This window comes from Pyricularia pennisetigena (genome assembly GCF_004337985.1).
Source record: "Pyricularia pennisetigena strain Br36 chromosome 4 map unlocalized Pyricularia_pennisetigena_Br36_Scf_6, whole genome shotgun sequence".
Taxonomy (NCBI): domain Eukaryota; kingdom Fungi; phylum Ascomycota; class Sordariomycetes; order Magnaporthales; family Pyriculariaceae; genus Pyricularia; species Pyricularia pennisetigena.
Window position 1 is genome coordinate 794,805 of NW_021940918.1, and position 20,659 is coordinate 815,463.

A 20,659-nucleotide genomic window follows, 5' to 3' on the forward strand; every position below is an offset into this window, starting at 1 on the left:
GCGCGCACCTCGCAATGCCCCGGATTTTCGCACTGACCCCACCGGAGGAGTCCCAAAAGAGGAAGCGGCCCGCCGCTTTATCGAATGGCTGGACATGGTATCACCTGACGATATCGTGGCATATACGGATGGTTCGGAAAAACACGAAAATAACTGCGTCCAAATAGGGTACGGATGGGCCGCTTTTAGGGCGGGCCTGGAATTTGCCGCAGGCTCCGCATTTATTACGCCGGAAAGCCACGTTTTCGACGCCGAGGCGATTGGCGCCCTAAAAGGGCTACAGGCGGCAGCCAAGGCCCAGCCAGGCGCCCGGATCTGGATTTGTGTGGATAGCACCTCGGTTATTTGGGGTCTTAGAGGCGACGCGCCGCGTTCGTCCCAATGGGCCTTTTTGGAGTTCCATAACCTTGTCGATCTACTCCGAAAACAAGGTACCGAGGTTCGGGTCCGTTGGTGCCCTGGGCACCAGGGAATCCCGGGAAACGACCGGGCTAACGAACTGGCCAAAGCCGGCTCTGCCGGACCGCCGGACCCAGACCCGAGGGCTCAGCAAACCACGTATAGCGGTGCCGGCACGGTCCTTAAAGCCATTTTTTCGAATATAGAGAAAAACTGGTGGCGTAAAAAACTTTGTAAACGGTCCCCCGCATATAAGGAATGGAAATTCCAATACACACCGAGAAAGGAGCCCGAGGAACTGCGTTTGCCAAGACCCCTACTGGGCCATTACTTGGCCATGAGGACCGGCCACGGCGATTTCAAAGCCTACCATAACCGTTTCAACCACCAGGATGCAAATACCTCGTATGCCTGGTGCTGGAAACGGACCTCCCCTGAACACCCGGTGCACTGCCGCTTTTCGCGGGCGGTGTGGAGAAATTGGCCGTGGCCTGACAACGACCGGCCGGTCGGGCCGCCAGACCGCGCCCAACGCCGCAAATTCTTCCAGACAAGCCTCGGGCAACCGAAAAGCTTTGAGGCGTTTTCGATAGCCACCAACTATTTCAGCGCCCGCCCCAGAGCGGCCCGCCAGCGCCCCGCGCGCCACGAACGCATTTTACGCCTAGGGACACCGATCGTAAGCGACTCGAACTCTAACGAGGAATAGATTTATTGCCTTTTCACCCACACCTCACGGCACAAACCGTCAGACGAACCCTCCGTACACCTTAGGCACGGGGTCGCGTCAGTGAACTAACCCCCTAAGCAGGACCGGGCCCGAACCCGGTCAGGCACGATCCGCCTCTGCCCTCCTTGTTTTCCCCCTGTGTAAATAAAGAAGATAGAACGCGCGCCGAGATACCCATCGGGAGGTTGCTAACGGCCGGCTAACAAGCCGGGCCGAGCCCGGCGTTAAATAATACTACTACTACTACTACTACAGTGGGTTGAAGCAACTGAGCGTCTGACTGGGTAACTGGATATTCTCAATGACTGGGGTGAAGTTATGATCGGTCTCAAGTAAGTATTGAGGTTAACTAGAGATTGATTGCTGCTAAGCAATCCTAGAATCGAATCTATCTACATGGTAATGAGCGCGTCTTATATAGACCATGTCCCTAGTGTGATCACTCCTGTATAAGTGATCATGATCACTCTGGGGTGATCACCGCTGGTCTGATCACCTCCCTGGCGGTGATCGTGGTCACTCTCATCCTGGTGATCGGGTTAGGGTTCCTTATCTTATCGTCACGTGACCTCGTGCTCTCCTCTTGTTCTTGGTCCGTGATTCCTGGTAGTTCTGGCTTGGGTCCCCGACACCTTCTCTGTTCTCGCCCAATCGTGTCGGTCCCAACCCTGGTCGTAACATAACGGCAGACCCGAGATAAATTTGGCTGCAGATTTTTGCACTTCACCCCCAAAATGGCTTTTATATGGAAAAAGACAATGAGCACTAGGCTTCAATAGTATCTACCTTTCTACGGGAAAACGACCGAGTTGGGGAGAAAAAAAGAAACAACAAACAACGCGATCCATACGTTGTGCCTCGGCCATCTGTGAAATTAATTATTTCTCGGATTTGTATCCCCGCTAGAGACAGGGCGATGTTACAGGGTAGGACCGGAGGATGACTACATGGGCTTTCCTGCGATAGCGCCTGCTTCCAGGCTACAGGCAAGTCTGCCAGGTCATCGCCCAGCTATCTGCCGCTCTCACAAAACCGGGTTAAAGCCCATTGGCGCAGTTTAGACGTAAGCAGAGGTTATGGGTGGCCTGAGCAGAGAGGGTGAGAAACCTGAGCATAGGGTGAGCAACCTGAGCATAGGGTGAGCAGCCTGAGCATAGGGTGAGCAGCCTGAGCATAGGGTGAGCAGCCTGAGCATAGGGTGAGCAGCCTGAGCCTAGGGTGAGCAGCCTGAACAGAGGGGCCTGACGACTGGGACTGCCATGAGCCAAAATTACTAGGTAACAGTTACGCAACCCTCGTTGAGCTACGCTCTCAGCCAACATCGCAAATTCAGTGATGCATAGCCCTTAGTCTAATTGGCTGTGTTGCCGCTGCCAAGAAACTACTTGGTGCTGTTAGCAGCGAGCAGTGCAACCCTGAATCTCAAAGGTGGTGTGGGGCTTAAAAACGTGATTGAGACGGTAGAGGAGGGGCTTGGCTGGGAGCATGGGGAGCAACGACGACCGTTTCTGGACGCAAGACAATCCGTTCTCAGACACCTGGGATCCCAAATCCAGCGATTTTGCTCTCGTACCAAGATAGTGAGGGCCGAACTAGTACTCAGGTGGGTGACCACTGGGGAATCCTCGGTGTTGTATGTTTTTTGCATTTCACCCTGTTATTGTTATTTTATTTTTGACCCATGTATATGTGTATGTATAGATAGCATGCATGCCATTTCTCTGCTGTGTTCAGTGTTCACGAGGGCCTCGGCTCACGTCTCTGCAGTCCCCTGTCCAACGTCTTCATCTCGAATCAAGCCGATATCTGTATTGTCTTTTCAAACCTTCATGCTTCCACAAACTGCGGGATTGCAGGAATTCCAATGGTCATTGCTCACATAAGCGATTGGTTGACATTTGGAACACAGCCAATGACTCCATACAATCAGATACAGAAACACTTGTGTACGAGGCGGTGGTTTACAGTAGCGATGAAGGGTCACATCTACTAGCAAACGCGCGACTGATGTGCAAATTGGGCGCCTATATCTTATTGGACCGGAGCTCGTGCGGTCATCCCACAGAGTTACCGTCTGTGGACCGAGCTAATGACTGAAAAGCGGCTCTTTGCTGTAACTATAGCAGTGATCCGCATCCTCTTAGCCATATCATCAGAAGACAGTGAACTCAAAGAGGACCCTTTAATTGAACCGAAAGTTCTGCCTGTTTTTTTTTCATTTTCACTGTAGTCCTGGCGCAGAAAGGTTTTACGCTAGGCACAAGAAGGAAGAATGTACCATTGTTTTTTTGTTGTATTTTATGGTGTTTTAACCATGTTAATGTTCATTCGTGTATCCTTCTATGTCCTTTTCCATTCAATTCTGCCCCGCCAATTGTCGCCCTGAGGAAGAAACGCAAGACCGGGAAACAACTGGGAATGTAGAATACAATCAGTATACAAGATAAAAATCAGCAAGCAGCCCTGTCCAAGTGGTGTTAAACCGTCGTATTGCATTCCGCGCGTCGGTATGATTTGGTCTTTAGCCTCGTTTGGTTCCTCCCTGCGTTTTTCGAAAGTGCCGTCTCACGCTCGCCGTCGTAGATTTGGTCCGCAGTACGAGCTCCTTTGAACCGAGAGATAAAACAGGTATCTTGGTGGATGAAGAATAGTATGAGAAGCGTGTGATCGGGGGGAAAGAGCAAATCACTCATCTGGTCTATCATGACTGTGGAATTCCGATCCGTACTGACGTGCGACGTGCCAGGCCTCGCAGTCGAAGCGGGTGGGTCCCATGCTCCAGTCGCTGCTGCTGCTGCTGCTGCCACCTCTCCGCGAGCAGCTCCCGTCCCCCGGCTGAGGGTCTCGGGGCGGCGGACATCGACTGGGCGCTGCATCCGGGTGGCCGGGCCATCGTCGCTGGCGTCCAGTCGAGCCTGAACCTGACTGACTACCAGCTGCGCACCACCAATCAGATATACCGCACCAGGGACAACTCGTTCCAGCTCGGCCGTTTTGGCCGTTCTTGATTTGCTGTCGTGGACTGGGGAGGGGTAGGAACCATGTTGTTGCCGCTCCGTTTGGGCCGGGGATGGCGATCGAAATGGCGCTTTTTTAGGAGGTGTCGCTGAGAGTGTCAATCAAGAGGTGGCAGAATGGCGTATACTGCGACTCTTTTCCCGCGTATGGGGGACGTAACCCGCGCTTTCACATGGCCAAATGTTTGTACCCGTTCCGGCAAAGCATTTCAAACCCGAGTCTTGTGGAGTCACCAACAGGCCTGTTATGTTCAAAAAGTCACACCGTGTCAAGTTGTTGCATCTTCCTGGTAGGACCTGCGCATTCGTTCAAGGCCGTTGGCATGGTTTTCAGAATGGGGAACAGAACAAGACAAGGGGCATCTGAGCGGAATGTAGCATTGTAATTCCATTATGCCAAGACTTTTGATTTGCAAGTAGTATTAATCACTGTCTAGGACCTTTACCCCCAACATCTTGTGCCTACTTGCCTCGCTCCGACAATCGCAAGGGAAAGAATTAGGGAACGAATATGCCCGGCTTCTCAGCTCCTAGTCGGCTGTATCGTGGTGACCGAGTAGCGGCACAAGGGTTGTTATGGTCTGGGTTCCGCTGGCGTCGGCAACGATGGGCGCACATAATGAGAAAATATATATCCTTATCACCTTCGAGCACTTACGAAAAAAAAAGTTTACGCTTTTGAGACGGTTGCAAAGGTGAATCCGCCGCCCCTCCATGAAAAAAAAAGATTTCCAACTTTGAGACTCTTTACTTCTTCAAAAGGTCTCAAATTCATATGAGCGGGCGTCTGGTGTTGTTGTAGCGTTTGATTCGGCGATTGTGAGCCCCGATATACATACAAGCCTAGTCCTCATCATCGCCATCGTCACTTCCACTCGACCAACCGTCATGATATTCGTCAGCCATCTGTGCAAGCTCGTTGCCGAGGTTTTCCCTATCCTCGAGGCCTATGCTGCGGAAAACGGTAGTTCGGAGGAGCTTGAGCCGATCAGAAGTGGAACTATCTGTCGTGAGGGAGGCAACGACCGGGAGTGTGCTCTTGAGTGGCTGTCCGGATTTGGATGTGTAAATATTTGGGAAGCTGTCTGGTTGGGGGAACCTGAGGTCAGTGTAGTAGCTGGTGATCCAGTGCTGTCAGCCAAGACACAAACATACGCCAGGATCTTTCAGGGCTAAGGGTACATACCTGCGCACTGACGCCTTCCCGGACGATTGATATTGTCTAGCAAACCGACTGCCTTCTACCGTCTGGTTCTCACTGGCAGAGATGCCGCGAACAGAGATGGTCTGACCAAAGACGTGGCGGTTCCTGTGCTTGTTTGATCTTTGAGGAGCACCAAGATCATCCCCAGCAGTGAAGTCTATCGGAAGGTCAATATCCGATGTCGTGTCATCTTCAGGGTCCTTTTTGTATCTGTCAAGGAAATTTGGTTGCCTCGAGTCGTTCGCTGATTCATCCTCATCTTCGCTGACGACGTCCATTTGCAGGTTCGCAATCGTCTGCTTCCCCATCACGTTCAGCCAGTCAGCCATTCCGTCTAGCCTGTCACTGGCAGGTCCTTGCCTCATCCGGGATGGAAGAACTGCCGTCTCAAACGCGGTGGTGAGTATGGCGGATGTGTGCCAAGAGGATGAGGCGTCCAGTGCCACGTTGGGGCGCGAGTTCGGCGACCGTGGTATGGAAAACGGCACTAGTATCGAGGCCTGTTTGTACAGTTCTGTCAAGGCATGTGCCTTATTCGACATTCTCACCATACGTTTTTCCTATTGGGCAAGTGGTCAGCGGAAAAGAAGCCTCCTCAAAAAAGGAAACGTCATCCGAAACTCTTTTTTTTTCTTCTTCAAGGATTGCGCCATACCCTATTCAGACCCACGGCCGAATCCTGCAGGCCCCAGACCCAGATCACCGACTTTCCATACTCGTCCCGGAGGCGTTCAGCATAGCGGGCGGCAAATCCACCCCAGGCGTCGTCGATGGTGGTGAAGAGCTGAATGCCCTGCATGTGGTCGGCCTCCTCGACAAAGGGTCTCAGGTCACGGTCCAGCAGGTCGTGCTCGCGGTCGAGCTCCGAAAAGAGCTCACCGCCCGTGGGCCACCTCTCAAAGGGCCGCAGGGACGAGTTGAGCTCGTAGTCGGTCAGCTGCACGATGGAGCGCGGGTGCATGTAGACGCGGTTGAAGTCGGACCAGTACCGCACGGCCGCTGGGGTCAGCTGCTCGGCGGGCTCGCCCGCCTCCAGGCTCTGCTGGTATGCGGCCACCTGGATGGGCTCCTGGCGCTGGACGACGGTCTTGCCGCTCCAGAGGGCCTGCGCAGCGGCGTCATGGTCGTCCTGCTGCGCGTCGTACAGGGCGTTGATCTTGCGCAGGGATCCGAAGCCGCCCTTCAGATCATAGATGACGGTCCGAGGCATAAAGGTCTCGGAGCCATCGGCGCCGATGCCCGGCCTGAAGTGCACATCATGGTTGATGGGCGATTCGATGTCGTCAGAGTAGGTGAAGTACGACTCCTGTTTGCGTCACAGCGTCTGGTTCTCAGCAAACTGCGATTTTGTTTCTTCCGAGTGGTTCGCTCGCGGTTGCGGCACTGTTTTCTTCGTACCTGAGCATTCCAGAAATGCGTTGCCAGATAATTGCTCGGTTGACCCAGCTGGAGCGTGATGATTTCATGCATCTTGGGTTTTGTGCCCTGAGGGGCAGCAGGCGATTGTAGTTGAAATCGAATTCAGTCGACGTCTAGCGTGGCTGCAGCGGGGTTAGCTCTGGTTGCTAGAAACACCACCACCACCACCCGCCCACTTGCAGTAATATCTCATTATGCTCCATCTGATCACCACATTAAAAAATTGACGTCTGGTCGATCTGGTGTTTATTGTCACAAAATGAAATGACCTGTCATTCTTTGAACGGTTCCTCATTTGATCTGCATGATCAGTTAGTCTAAACTAGAATAGTTCATTATGGTGTTTTCTGTTTCTATTTCTTTCTTTCTTTCTGGCTGGTTTTTTTTCTTCTTCTTATTCACGAACCGCATTTCCTTCCAAGTACAATATTCCTGTTCGCAAAAACACCTCTTCAACCTGGTGTTCGGTTGATGCAATCACATAAAAAAACTCACGGCAGAGTAAGATACTCACTACTCATAGTAGACACACAAATTTCGAGAAAAAAGAAAAAAGAAAAACAAAAGTGAACAAAGAGGGACAAAATCTGGGCTCGGCTCGCTCAGAGAATAGGTACGCTGCAAGATGGCTTAAGCCTACAAGTCCAGAGAACATGGGCTCATTGGTAAAACAGGACAGCCTTTCACATACTGTGCCAAGTCTAGCCAGGTTCTAGATGCGATCTGCGTGCGAAATCTGAAACTCGGGCGGTGGAAATCCAAAGCTTTTAACAGGAATTACATCAAAGTACAGTGATGGTATTGCTGCTAGTCTAGTATTACTAAGAGCATGCATGACACTCAGTTAAGCGACAATAGGCTGCAAGCCCGATTTTCCGATGCGGCGTTGGGTATTAATTAATCACCAACCAGCTTTTCGCCCAAGGTCCCTTTGTACGTTTCAGCTGAAAAATTTGTTCTAGCGCTGACGGGAGAATAGATGGTGCACCTATTCTTCTGCACACGGGCGAAAATGGACGCCCATGTCCTCACGCCACCCCCAAAACGGCCCCGGTACCAGTTAACCACCCATAATTCTTTTCGCCTCAACAAGCCAATCCAGAAAGAATTTGCGCTACGGCTCGTATGAGCCAAAACACCCTAGAACACGACGACAAAGCTCAAAAATATGACAATGGTCGCTGACGAGCACCTCAGAAGCCTCCCGGAGCAGCCGGAATGGATGGCTGATGAAATGTGGGTGCTGGACCATGTGTAAAAAAATGGTTGTAGGCATATTACGCCAGAGAGGAGTCTGTTTACCAGGGCCCGACCTGACGAATCGGGAGGAGCGCCTTGGGAATCCTGGACGGTGCCATCCGTGATAATATGCTTTTTTCGCGTAAATTTGACAGCCCATTCGCATGCTTGTCATGTCGAATTATAGAGCACCAAGAGTCAGGCCGACTCCGAGAGCACTCGGGGGTGGCTTTGTCATGAGTCGGACGGTTTCTTGGCTCATCCACATGTTTATATTATGCTAATACTGCCATATGTATAAAGATCGTTGACCTGGCCGGCGAGTGCAAGCAAACTTGATACGGTCGTCCAGCAAAATTTGGTCGCTACCAAGGGATCTCCCCGTCAGTGAGGCAAGGCGAGGTACTTCTGTTCCTCATGTAACAACGGACGCCCAGACAGCATGAGGATACTTCATAAGACGTTGCTATAGCTGTAGGCATGTTAGAGTAGCATGATAGATCTTGGCTGGAACATCGCCCGTTGTACTGCCTCTCAGCCGACTCCACGGGAACCAGATGACGATCGACTATGGAGCAAGCTCAATGAGGCAATGCAGTTTTTATTTCCTCAACGGTTAGTCCGGGGCAACAAAAGGGGGTCGGAAAATTCCCACCCCCGGAGATAAACCTAGGAAAAGCCGGGCTGAAAAAAAAAAAAAAAAAAAAAAAAAAAAAAAAAAAAAAAAAAAAAACGAGTCATCGCCCTGTCGAACAATGTTAAGATGGAAATTCAAGGGTCGTGGGGCCGTCATAGAAGTCTCCCAGATGAACAAAAGGCAAGTTATCCGCCATGCTATAGTCTCGTAACTGTCAGAAACAAAAACACATTTTGGGAGGGGGGTCAGCGTAGGCCGACTCCGACAGCCCTGGACTGTAACTCCCTTGCTCAAAACAAAAGAAGATCGCGGCAAATGCGAGGGATGGACCCTCAGGGGACGTTGTTTATGCACTAGACTTTTTTGTTTTGTTCGAGAATATTTGCCTAAACTGGGGCCAAGACGAAATGCCTGCCGTAAAAACACAGATGCGCGACACTATTCATCGTTGAGCTGTCATATTTTTGTATTGGGTTTTGTGCAACCTTATAAACAGCAAACAAACTCAAAGTCGTATGTTGAACTGATATACCTGACAATACTTATTTGCAGATAGTTTACTGTGGTACGATGTTGTGACTTGACTGTAGGTGAAGGTTATTACAAAGAAAACTACTCTTCCGAAGAAGAAAAAAAAAGTCGAGATCAACGTGCTTCGTACAAAAAAAAAAAAAAAAAAAAAACAACGACATGGTTTCCTCTTGCAGCAATCCTGTAATGTAACGCTGTGCCGTGTTTTTTTCTCGCGTGCGCACCCGCCCGATTCCCAAACTTGAAGCCCGTCTGGTGGAAATTAGTAGGTGCATTGCTTTGCTTTTGCGGGTCGGCATTTACGGAGTACAGTAGTATAGAGTAATAGTAACAATAGTAAGTACCAGGACAGGCTTCTAGCTTATGTAAATTAAGGTAGCTTTTACCAACAGATGGGTACGAGTAAGCAGGCGATTCCCTTTGCATGACTATCCAGTGACCATGGTGTACGTGCGCATAAAAGGAAAAAAAAAAGGCAGCAAATGGAGCAGAGCAGGTGAATGAACCTGCCCTTGCTATAGGACAGCTTTACGATGCAGCGTGGCTGTCTTGTGTCATCAGGAGGGGCTCTGTTTGTCAAGTGCCACAAGGCTTAAAAGTTTCTGCATCAGGAAGGTCACCCGTGCCTGGAGTTTCCGGCAGGCAAGCCACCCCTTTCTGGGATTGCGGGCTCGGCATGGCCATGGGAAACCAATCAAGGAAGATCATCAGCATGCACCCACGGTGTATTGAGCAAGTATCACAGTAGATTGGGTGAAGATGGATGCAGTGGCAAAGACAAACTAGCGTGATTTAGGCTTGGTACAGGTTTCTTTTTCTTTTTTACTTTTCTATCTTTCGTCTGTAGTTTTCGCCTCTTTTTTAGTCTCGTTGTCCACGTGTTAATTGCTTGTTTAGAAATCAATTCCTCTTTTCTTTCTTCTTCATCTCACTTAATTCTTTCCCACCCTTAATCTGCATCACCTCCCTTGCTCCCTTCGTCCGACTGGCGACGGGGACTGGGGGGGGTTGTCGTCAAGGGTGCGGAGCATGTAAGCGCCAGTTCCTTCAATTTGTTTGGACCAAACAACACAGGACAAGAGGAAAGATGCAATCTCGTCAAAGGGATTATTACTGTACAGCAAAAAGCTCACCGGGTACCTTGTCCCTTTCCATGCAACCGACCCTGGCGCTCACCTTTGGAGGCACAGTCAAACCTTCACTCCACCCACGAGCACACATGCTACCAAAAAAAAATGGTATCTCTCGGATGTGCACCGAAAACCCAACTCGACCAGCAAACCGATTCCTGGGAAAAGCCAATCAGGCAGACCCAGAGGCTGGAGTTGAAGCCAAAGGGAGCTACATGGGTCACTTTGGAAATTCTTCTAGAAGTCCTTTTTTTTTTTTTTTTTTTTTTTTTAGTCCGCTTCTCGCTTTGTTGATAAGGGTCCTCATATGGAACATCCCTAGGTTCAAGCAGACGGAAAGCAAAATACGGGTGAGCCGACAACCCGATCGCCCTCTACATCAAGAAGTAAAAAGTCCGCCTAGTCTGCAGTCCAGTCCTTGCATACACACCATGGCCATGCTGCCGGAAAGTTTTGGCCGGTGGAAATTTAATAAAAATAAAAATAAAAATGTAGGTGGGCTCACAAACGTTATGGGAAGCCATGTGCCGTTCTGGTATTATTGTCAAGGTGAAGCTGGGGGTCCAGGTCAAGGATCTCGTCATGAGCTTCCCCGGGTCCTGTTGCTTGACTCGAGGAAAACGCTCGGCATGTGTTGGTTGGGCAGAGACAGGCGTGGTGAGTGGGTGGGGGGGGGGGGACTTCTCTTACTGGTGCTGAATGTCTTGGCAGAGGGCCTTCTGGGCGGAGGATGATCTTCACTTTGGATTTCTCCAGTTATTTCCCCGGTACCGTCTTGGGTGTCATTCGAGTCCCCTATTCGAGTAAAGTCCGTCTGCGGCACCCCCTCTCCGCTCTCACCATGCATGCATGCATTCCCTCTGTATTTTGCGAGGTAAACAGACAAGGGCTGGAATGCACGCTTGGGTTTGAAAGCGAACCGTTAGGCAGGAGAGGCTGCTTGTACAAAACCGACTTGGCTTGCCATGCCTTGGTATGTGGTGTGCACTAAACTACCTTTTCCTTTGGCTTCTTTCTCATTGCTTCTGTTCAATAATACGTCTTCGTCCAAGGCCAAGCCACTCCCAACCCGACATCCCACGCCACCAGACTCACCACCAAGCATAATAGTCTATGGCTTCAAAGCCCCGGCACTAACACGAACAAGTATATCGATGCTTCTTTGTGGGCTTCCGCGGTACTTTTGGACGATGCAGGCGACGCATCTTGAATAGATAGTCTGTCCCCTCTTTCCCAATTTATGAGTTCGTTGTTGTTGTTGTATTCTTCATCCCTTGTATACTTTTTTTTTCCCCCCTCCCCTCTCAACTTCTCCCATCTGTTCTTTGGTCGAGAAGGGGGACTTTCGTCACCCAGGGGGGATTTTACAGTGATGGACAGTTCATTATTACCCAGTACCATCGACGACCTCCAAGACACCGGCACTCTTGTCGGCCTCGAGCGTGGCCACCGCGATGGCCTGATAGCTGTTTGCGTCTTCGCAGGCGTCTCCCTGGTCACGAGCACCGCACTATTCGTACATCTCACACAAAAGCTGGTGCGATGGCATCTTGCCGACAGGAGGCGGAGGAAATCCGAGAAGCAACGGATAAAACGGCTGAATGCGCAGTCCCCCGGTGTTGATTTATCTCTTGGCCTTCCTCCCCAGCACTTTCAGCGGAGGACAAGGCCGATGACGGCCCAAGACACCGAGGAAGCGCGTGGCGACACGGGAACAAGGTCCGGGGTCGCCAAGTCCATGACCCCCGTGCACAGGGAGCCGAACCAGTTTGTCGTCCTGCTGTACAACTTGCTTCTGGCCGACATCAAGCAGAGCGTCGCCTTCTTCCTCAACGCCGTTTGGGTTGCTCGAGACTCCATCGTCGTTGGTTCAGGTACCTGTTGGACGCAGGCTTTCTTCCTCTCCACGGGAGACTTGGCGGGAAGCCTCTTCATTGCCGCCATTGCGGTGCACACCTATCTGGTAGCAATAAAGGGCTGGAAGCCATCCCAAAGAGCCCTGATCATGACCTGTTCGTCGATATGGATCTTCAACTACCTCCTGGTCTTTATCGGATTTGCGGCAACCAACAAGGTCAACGTTGGGTTCTTTGGTCGGGCCACGACCTGGGTATGTTCTACTGCTCCCAGTTAGCAGGGATGCCTGCCATGCACGCCCCTAGACCATTACTAACTTTTGGAGTTTGATAAAGTGCTGGATCACCAAGGAGCACGAGGAGATACGTCTGTTTACTCACTATCTCTACGTGTTTATATGCCTGGCCTTGACGACTATAATTTACACGTGGATATTTCTACATCTCCGCCGCACAAGACGCAAGGAAGCCGATGCCGACGCCCGTAAGTCATCGCCCCCGACCACGGCGAGCGATACCCGCGAACCGACATTCTCCAACACGGCCAAGAACGACGTGTTGATGCACACGCACGGCGACGGCTACAACTCGGCCTTCTTGATCTACCCCCTGATATACGTGGTCTGCACCGCACCCCTCGCCATCGGCCGTATCGCGACCATGGCCAGGGCGACGCTTCCTGTGTCTTACTTTTGCGCCGCGGGGGCCCTCATCTCGCTCAACGGCTTCCTTGACACGGTACTGTGGGGCCTGACGCGTCGGGAGGTTGTGTTTGGCGACGTCGACGGATCCGCGGGCGCCGACGGCTTGGGACTCGAGAGCTTCAGCTTCATGCGCACGCCGCACAACCGAAAATACGGCAACATGATTTGGATCGAGGCCGGCGCCGACAAGTCCAAGGACAAGGACTTGATGGCCAGCGGCGGCGGCCGGGGCCCGTCGGCATCGTTCTGGTCCAGCATACTGGGTGGTGACGGCCGAAGCGGACGACGGGAAGGGCGGGGCGGGGCCCAACGAAGCGTCTCTCAACAATCTCTCAGGGGTTCCGCCGGCCTCGGCCGCGGGGAGACGCTCGGCGGGATCCAGATGGATCTGGTCACCACCGTCGTCGTCGAGGTCGACCCGGATAGGGTCGCAGACGGCAGCCCAAGAAAAGGCTCGGGCCTGTCTGTCAGCCCCGAGGATTACGTCGCCAGCATCGGACCGCGCGTCTCATCTGATTTACATCGCCCCGGCGGCAGTGCGAGCTCCGACATGTCGGCGCAGTCGGCGGCCCGGAGCGAGAAGGATTTGCACATGAACATGGAAATACTCAACCGAATATAAACACGGAAACGAAAAGAAAAAGAGTAAAAGCAAAACGAAACAAAACTAAACAAAGATACCCATTAATAGATATTAAAAAAAATTCAAATCTCCTCTACGACTTGAACTCAAACAGTCAGTCAATCTCGGCCCTTGGGCGATGTGCCATTGATGATGGCCACAAGCATGAAGGAGGCGGCGCAAGGACGCCAGAGCTCGTGCATGACTGTCTTGGTGGTTGTTGCCCAGGACACTGTAAAAAGAAAGCAACACTTGGCCTCTTGATTGTGGCTTGTAACAATATTTATTTTCCCATTTTCCAATTGTCTTTCGGCATCGACCTATCGGCCCTTTGGAACGGTCCACATTTCGCTCAGTTTCTGCGCGCTGAGCGTTCCCGTGCGCTCGGACTCTGAGTTCCTGCTTCTCAAAGATCCTGGAAGTTTTTCATCCCTGCCCTTGGAATTTTCGCGTCTCTTGTGGGCCAGGCAGAACCTTGGTCGCGAACCTACGCGTAAAATTTTATATAGCTTGTGGATTGTTTGGAGCGAATTGAATCGTTCGTGAGGGGAAGAGGCAGGTGAGAGAGTGAGAGAGAGAGAGAGAAATCATGATGTCATGGGGTTTACAAAGTCAACAGCACGCAGCTGTGACCCAAGTACCTAAACGAAAAGATTTACCATATCTAAATCAAATCCTATATATTTTTCCAGCTATAGTCAAGAGGCTCTCTCCCGGCTTGGATCGACACAGATCTCATCTCCCCTATATTTCTGCTGCTTTTACCGACAGGCGACCATCGGATTGGGTGCAATCCACTGCCGTGAACCCATGGCGGTTTGTTCATCACGTGGTCTTTTCCAGAACGAAACAGAATCAAAGTACCGTGTCGTATTCCCCACCAAGCTGTAACCAGGCTGTCCCCACCTTGCTAAGAAGCACCCCAATTGACCTACTAGATGGAAGTAGAACCTGAACCCAGTACTTGGGAAGTACCAAAGACCCGTCGTCGCCTCTTAACTCAAAGTGAGGGTCTGGTCTCTGACGCGACCGAGTTTGCTTAATCGTGGTCCATTAAACAAAAAAAACTCGCCCGCGCGACGAACTCTCTCTCAACCGTTTCTAACCAACATTCCTAAACCAACCCCTTCCCAGCCTCAATCCCGCCCTCTGCAGACAGCAACCGCACAACCTCCAGATTTCAATTAAAACTGCACGGGATCTTGCAGGCGAGCAGGGTTATTTGTCTTTTATTGAATGTTTGCCCGACGTGTCGATGGCCTTGGTGTCGAAATAGATACCTCACTCTGCACATCCCTCCATCCCCCTGTCACCCGCTTCATCTTCTAGACGGCCTGGACCCATCGCATCTTTCGCTTGTCAGAAAAAAAAAAAAAAAAAAAAAAAAAGTGCCCGCGCCTGGTCGCATGCGCATATCCATCTTTGCGAAATCGTAAACTAGGGTGGTGCGACAACAACTCGAACCCAACGCCCATCATGTCGCCATCGAAACGATCCTCGGTCAAACGGGGGGCGATAAAGCGCGAGGCAACTGCCGACCACACCGACGACATGTCGCCGACGCGGCCTGCCAAGAAGCGCAGGAGACAAGCTCCCGCTGGCTCTGATGCCTCCGGGCCCAAGCTTACCGCCCCAGATGAACAGTCGTCCGAACCTGACCTGGCCGAGGAGCCCGACTCGAGCGCCCTGGCCGACACGTCCGGCATCGACCTGCACGATGCCACCGAAGTTGCGAACCGCGTCTCCAGCTGCCTGAAGCTGCCCCAAAAGCCCAAGGAGTCTCTTCGGGTGAGCATAGACCACGCCAACTCTTCACAACACTACGTCACGCGCAGCGTCAAGGCCTTTGCGCAGATTCTCGGTCACGACTGGACGTACTTTGTCACTCATACCACCATCAACATCGGCCGCGTCCCCTCAGATCACTCGATCAAGCAGCCACCAGAGGACAGCGAAGACCATGTTCACATCGACCTGGGCCCGACCAAGACGTACTCGCGGCTGACTGCGCGCATCAGGTTCGAAAACTCGTGGACCTTGGAGGTCAAGGCCAAGAGTGGCATATTGTTGGACGATGTGTTCCTGGGTCCTGGGAGCATGGTTGATCTGACGAGCGGCAGGGTGATCAGTGTCGGTGACGTCGAAATGATCTTTATATTGCCGCTTGAGAGTGCCCCACTGCGCATTCACCCAACGTATTTGGAACGTGCGGGCCTGGGCGGCAGCGAGTTTGCGCTGCAGTTAGGGGCGCAGGAAAAGCAAGAAGTATTAGACGACTCTGTTCATCCAACTTCGACCACGACCCTGCCCAGGCCTTCGAGCAGCCGTGTCCCCCTTCCGCGGGGACAGCCCCAGCAGCCACAGGCCATCGCACCTGCGCCTCCTGATTACAGGCGTCCGGGCACGCCCCCATCAGTTCGGAGCCGGGCCGGTGGCCGTGGGCCAAAGTCTTCACCATCCAAAGAAGCTGGCACATTGTTGATGCACCCCAGCGATGTTGATTTGGCAGCAGACGAAAACCAGCACATTAAACCACAGTATAGCTATGCGCAGCTCATCACGCAAGCAATCATGAACACGCCAGATGGGAAGCTCAACTTGAGCGGCATTTACAACTTTATCACACAAAACTATTCGTACTACAGGAGCCAATCTAGCGCAGGCTGGCAGGTATGTAAAAACCAGGATCAAGATTTTGCGCCCCCTGCTCCCAATAAATTAGAAAATAGGCTGACTCGAATTTTGAGACGACACAGAACAGCATCAGGCACAACTTGTCACTGAACAAAGCTTTCGAAAAGATTGCAAGGTCTACCGATGAGCCAGGCAAGGGAATGAAATGGACACTAGTACCAGAGGCCAGGGAAGAAATGATCAAGAACGCTTTCAAGGGCGGAAGGGGTGGTCATCGGGGCTCCTCGAATCCCTCTTCTCCCAGTCAGCTGAACTATGTCAACCAGGGCCCCAGAGAAATGGCGGCTAGGGACGGCGTGCCATCAGCAAGAAAACGAAGGGTCTCTCCATCCGGCTCGCCACAACCTCGCTCAGCACTACGAGACCTCCAGACCCCGATCCGTGGAAGCTCCCGACGGCTACTACCCGACGAACCAGGCATGGGCGGAGACGGCAGCCCGCTGCCGCGCATCCGTGCGCTTGGTACGCCCAAGCTGCTCCCGCCCCACATGCCTGCGCGAGCCTTGTCCATTCCCAAATCGCAGACGGACATTTCAGACGTCGCGACAGACGACGACCACGTCCCGCGCTCGCCCACCCTGACGAGCTCCTACGGCCAAGACGAGAGTGGGCTCTCGTTCGTCACGCCCGCGCCTCACCGCGTCAACCTGAGGCTCGCGCCCCCTAGCACGGCCCAGCGACCGAGCCAGCACATGCCCACGAGCTCGCCCGCGCCCTTTTGGAGGTATGCGGATATTGGTAGCACGCCAATGCGGCCCGGTGCCCTGGACTTTAGCCCCTCGCGTAACCGTCTCGACCCCGTCCCGCAGAGCAGCAGCCCGCCGAACAAGTCTCCGGACCAGAGTCCCACGCGCAGGGGTGCGAGGCCGCCATCTAGAGATCACATCAAGGAGGAGCAGAGAGAGGATCCAGAGCCGGTTGAGGCTGTCAATGGCAAGAGGCCAGGGTCCGGTCAGCAGGCGTTGGCGCCCGATAACGACGAAGACGACGAAGCCGAGGGCGGCTTCGATCTCACAAAGTCAGTATCACTCCCCGTATTCTGTCACCATCTGCCCATGGTCATTTTCGCCTTGTCCAGCGGAAATACGGTTTGTTAACTGTCTATTGTACACAGGGGATTCCAAAGTATCGGGTCATACCACGCTCCCGTGGGCCTCGGCTTCCAAGTTCTTCCTGCGTCTGGAAACAGGTAGACCGTTGTTCTCTTTTTTTCCCCTCTTGAGAAAGAAAGAATCAAGAAGAAAAGATGAAACCAAAAAAAAGAAGAAGAATCTTTCCCACAAATCTCTGCTAATATCGTGATGAATTTCGTGGCTTTTTTTTGTTGTGTTGTTCATTCTTGTCTCGGCTGTAGTTTTTGTCTTATTTTTTGGCCCCCACCCCACTTTTACTTGCCTTGCGTTTTGCAACGTCACCAACCAGGTATAACTATATTGCACTGCCAGACACTCAGCATGGGGTTTCTATTTTGCTTTTGATTTCAGGGTGGCTTTGTTTTGATGCATGCGTGAGGCGTTTTTTTTTTTTCCCTCTTTTTTCATGTACAAAATTCCCCATCGTTTCCCTATTTCTGATTTTGGAATAAATCACGCCATCTACGTCTACAGTAGTCTGCAGCCATGTGCAACTGGCATGTCGGGCTTGTTTGGAAGCCAGCTATTCGTCGGGAGCAATCTTTGGAGGGTTTTGAGATCCGATTGATATGCTCCTCCATCTCGGCACCCTTCTAGCATCAAATACACGTCGGACATAATCAATAATTCAAGATGTGGGAATGAACGAAATGATCACTTGTTTGAAAATGTTTCAGTAAATCTGAAAAAAAAAAAAAAAAAAAAAACATGATATATATCAGTGTAACTCCTTCAATTCTAGCTCTGGTCTAGATTGACAACATGAACAACAATCAAACCCCAGAAAAAGCAAACTGAAGGGCCATTTGCCACGCTAAATAAAACAGAACAAAAGGGAAAACAGTGGGGAAAAAGTGCGAAGATGCCAAATATATACAAGAAGATAGGACGGGACGATTGGAAACCCTTTTTGCTAGTCAGTGTGCGACAGTAGCAGAAACTGACCCCAACCGTCAATGAAAGAGTCCAAGTTGTGACCCAAAACATGTGGTGACTATATGTACAAGGAAACATATCAAGACTTTATGGGGCACGCCGTCTCAAAGTGTAGGGGTATTTATATTCGAGATGCCGCCTGTTTGGTATTGGTATATATTTACCAGGAGAAAGCCTCCTCACAGAAGTCAATGGCGCCAAATTCTTGCCTCTTACGCACGGCGCAACGCACCTCGTCGCTGAGGGCACCGGGCCCGCACACCGAGACACCGACCGTGCCGACTTGGTTCTCCATCTCCATAGACAGAAGTGTTTCGATGTTGGGCCTGCCGGGGAACATTTGGACCGTTGCCGACGGCGAGTGGATCTCCTTGGTGGAGCGCGGCCGGGACACAAAAAGCATTATGCGAAGGACTTCGCGACGGCGCTCCATGGCCAAGATGTCCGTCATCCACGGCCTGATCCACTCAAGATGCTCGGGGGACTGGATGATCCAGACAAGGACGACCTTGCGTGCGGCAACGGTGCCATCGGCAAAACCAGCTACGAGTTCGCGCACGTGCGGCACCGCCTGTGTGATACCCACACCACCGGCGAAGAGCATGGCGGTACCATACGACGCCATGCTGTGCATGCCGCCATAGGGACCCTCGGCCCAACACGTTGTGAGCAGGCGCCCGCCCGGGTTGGCAGCCGCCTTCTTGTATAGCGCCGCCGTGGCACCAGTACGGGCCCGGATGACATACGAAATGCTCGTCTTGCGTGTCGCGGCCACATCTTGCCTGCTCATGGCCAGACCCTTTTCACCGTCGGGCCGCTCGCCTTCCTCGGACCAGGCAACCGAAAATGGGTGGGACTGGGTCCAGCTGATTGTAGGGAAGTAGAGGTAAGCATGCTGACCCGGCTTGAACTTCCAGGGGCGAGCCATGTTGACGGTGACCCTGACGGCGTTATCAGGCAGGGCCTCCACGAGGGTTTTGCTGCCACCGGATCCAAAGTTGCCGTAGGCGACACGGAGCATGCGGGCACCGCGATCGGCAGCCCAGATCGCGACGACGCCGTAGATATAAGGCAGCTGGGGAAGGGGCTCGAGTGCCAAGTGGTACCACACTCCAGCAACCGACACTCCAGCAGCCAGGATGTGGAGAATCTTGAACGTCTCATAAAACGCGTGCCTTGCAGGGCTGGAAGCCTGAAAGAGGATGAAAGTAAAAGCAATGGTTCCCTGTTTTGACAAGGTTAGCTGGATTGGTCGCCACTCATCAATCTGTTAATCGTAAGTCTACTACTACTTACAAGCATGCCGGGCATCAGGAATGGCGACGAAAAGGCCTTCTCAAAGATCTGGCCGGCAGACAAGCCGGCGGTACCTTTGGGAACCATGAAGGCGACGGTGTGAATGATAGCCTCGGTGACCACAATGCGGCCCAACCACCTGTGCATCAGGTTCATGGTGTCGAAGGAAATGCCCAGGAGGGGGATGAGCGGGTTATTGCGGGCGGCCATGAGGAAAAGGGGAACCATGTTGACGACAGACAAGACGCCAGTGCGGTTGCGAAGCTGGCTGGCTACTGAGTCGAAGTTCTTGTGCAGCGGGATCTTCCAGACGCAAAATAGGATGTTGGTGGCACAGTACCCGGCGAGCAAGACAAGTTGAAGACGCGAAGGCAGGGTACCAACGTTGATGGCCGAACTGATCTGGATCTCGCGGTTGTGTCGTTTCCTGAAGATGGGTGCATATTGCAATTCCCTCTTGAACCACATCCACTTGCTGTTCTCCTTCGCAAAGTACCGTTGCGTCTCATTGTTGAGACTCGACACCTGCCTCGTGTATCGAACGATCCAAGTTGATATCCTCCAAACAATCAGTACCAGAGCGACGGAGCCGATAACATAGTACAGATAGCTTGACAGTAAAACATTCTCAACCGCCGCGTCGTTTGGTTTGGTAGCCCCCGCCCCTTGAAGGGCAGGAGCCGTTCCGTTCGTCGGGGCCTTTCCTCCTTGAGCCGCACCGCCGCCTGCCGCGGGCGCTCCACCCGATTGTTGGTTCGGGGCAGACATTGTCGTCGATTCTTTGTGTTCGTAGCGGATCGCAAGGCCTAATGACCTCTGTTTGCGTACTGATACCTACCAAGGAATCCTGGTTTACTTTGAAGGTTGGCTCATGGAAGGATGAAAAGCACAGTGCGGAGCGTCAAGATACAGTACTCGGTTGCTGTATATGTTGAAAAAGATGGCGAATCAAGAAGCAAATGGTATGCACACAACTCGACGCAAACCAAAGACTGGAGTAGGGACCGGTCCTCTATTGGGGTAGGTAAAGATCGTCGTGGGCAACAGGTCGAATAGAAGTAAACAGGAAATGAGTATCCGACCGCTATCAGCTATGTCCGATGTCTGAGTTG

At 52.2% G+C, this 20,659-nt stretch overlaps 6 protein-coding genes across 6 annotated transcripts; 4 read left to right on the forward strand and 2 right to left on the reverse strand.

The window, feature by feature from the left end:
- Nucleotides 1–2,614: 2,614 nt before the first annotated feature.
- Nucleotides 2,615–2,710, forward strand: PpBr36_05833 (uncharacterized protein; the record flags this gene model as incomplete). Its single annotated transcript, XM_029892981.1, has 1 exon — nt 2,615–2,710. The coding sequence occupies one exon, from the start codon at nt 2,615–2,617 to the stop codon at nt 2,708–2,710; it is 96 nt and encodes a 31-aa protein (XP_029745448.1).
- Nucleotides 2,711–3,781: 1,071 nt separating this feature from the next.
- Nucleotides 3,782–4,137, forward strand: PpBr36_05834 (uncharacterized protein; the record flags this gene model as incomplete). The annotated part of the gene is made up of 2 exons (XM_029892982.1): nt 3,782–3,792; nt 3,876–4,137. The coding sequence occupies 2 exons, from the start codon at nt 3,782–3,784 to the stop codon at nt 4,135–4,137; spliced, it is 273 nt and encodes a 90-aa protein (XP_029745442.1).
- An 852-nt stretch (nt 4,138–4,989) lies between these two features.
- Nucleotides 4,990–6,820, reverse strand: PpBr36_05835 (uncharacterized protein; the record flags this gene model as incomplete). Its single annotated transcript, XM_029892983.1, has 4 exons — nt 4,990–5,263; nt 5,333–5,910; nt 6,006–6,656; nt 6,749–6,820. 4 exons carry the CDS (start codon nt 6,818–6,820, stop codon nt 4,990–4,992), a joined length of 1,575 nt encoding a protein of 524 aa, XP_029746575.1.
- Nucleotides 6,821–11,678: 4,858 nt separating this feature from the next.
- On the forward strand, nt 11,679–13,488 carry PpBr36_05836 (uncharacterized protein; the record flags this gene model as incomplete). The annotated part of the gene is made up of 2 exons (XM_029892984.1): nt 11,679–12,416; nt 12,499–13,488. 2 exons carry the CDS (start codon nt 11,679–11,681, stop codon nt 13,486–13,488), a joined length of 1,728 nt encoding a protein of 575 aa, XP_029746576.1.
- Nucleotides 13,489–14,964: 1,476 nt separating this feature from the next.
- PpBr36_05837 (uncharacterized protein) lies at nt 14,965–17,375 on the forward strand (the record flags this gene model as incomplete). The annotated part of the gene is made up of 3 exons (XM_029892985.1): nt 14,965–16,158; nt 16,245–17,200; nt 17,297–17,375. 3 exons carry the CDS (start codon nt 14,965–14,967, stop codon nt 17,373–17,375), a joined length of 2,229 nt encoding a protein of 742 aa, XP_029746578.1.
- Nucleotides 17,376–18,411: 1,036 nt separating this feature from the next.
- Nucleotides 18,412–20,315, reverse strand: PpBr36_05838 (uncharacterized protein; the record flags this gene model as incomplete). The annotated part of the gene is made up of 2 exons (XM_029892986.1): nt 18,412–19,476; nt 19,548–20,315. The coding sequence occupies 2 exons, from the start codon at nt 20,313–20,315 to the stop codon at nt 18,412–18,414; spliced, it is 1,833 nt and encodes a 610-aa protein (XP_029746282.1).
- Nucleotides 20,316–20,659: the final 344 nt, after the last annotated feature.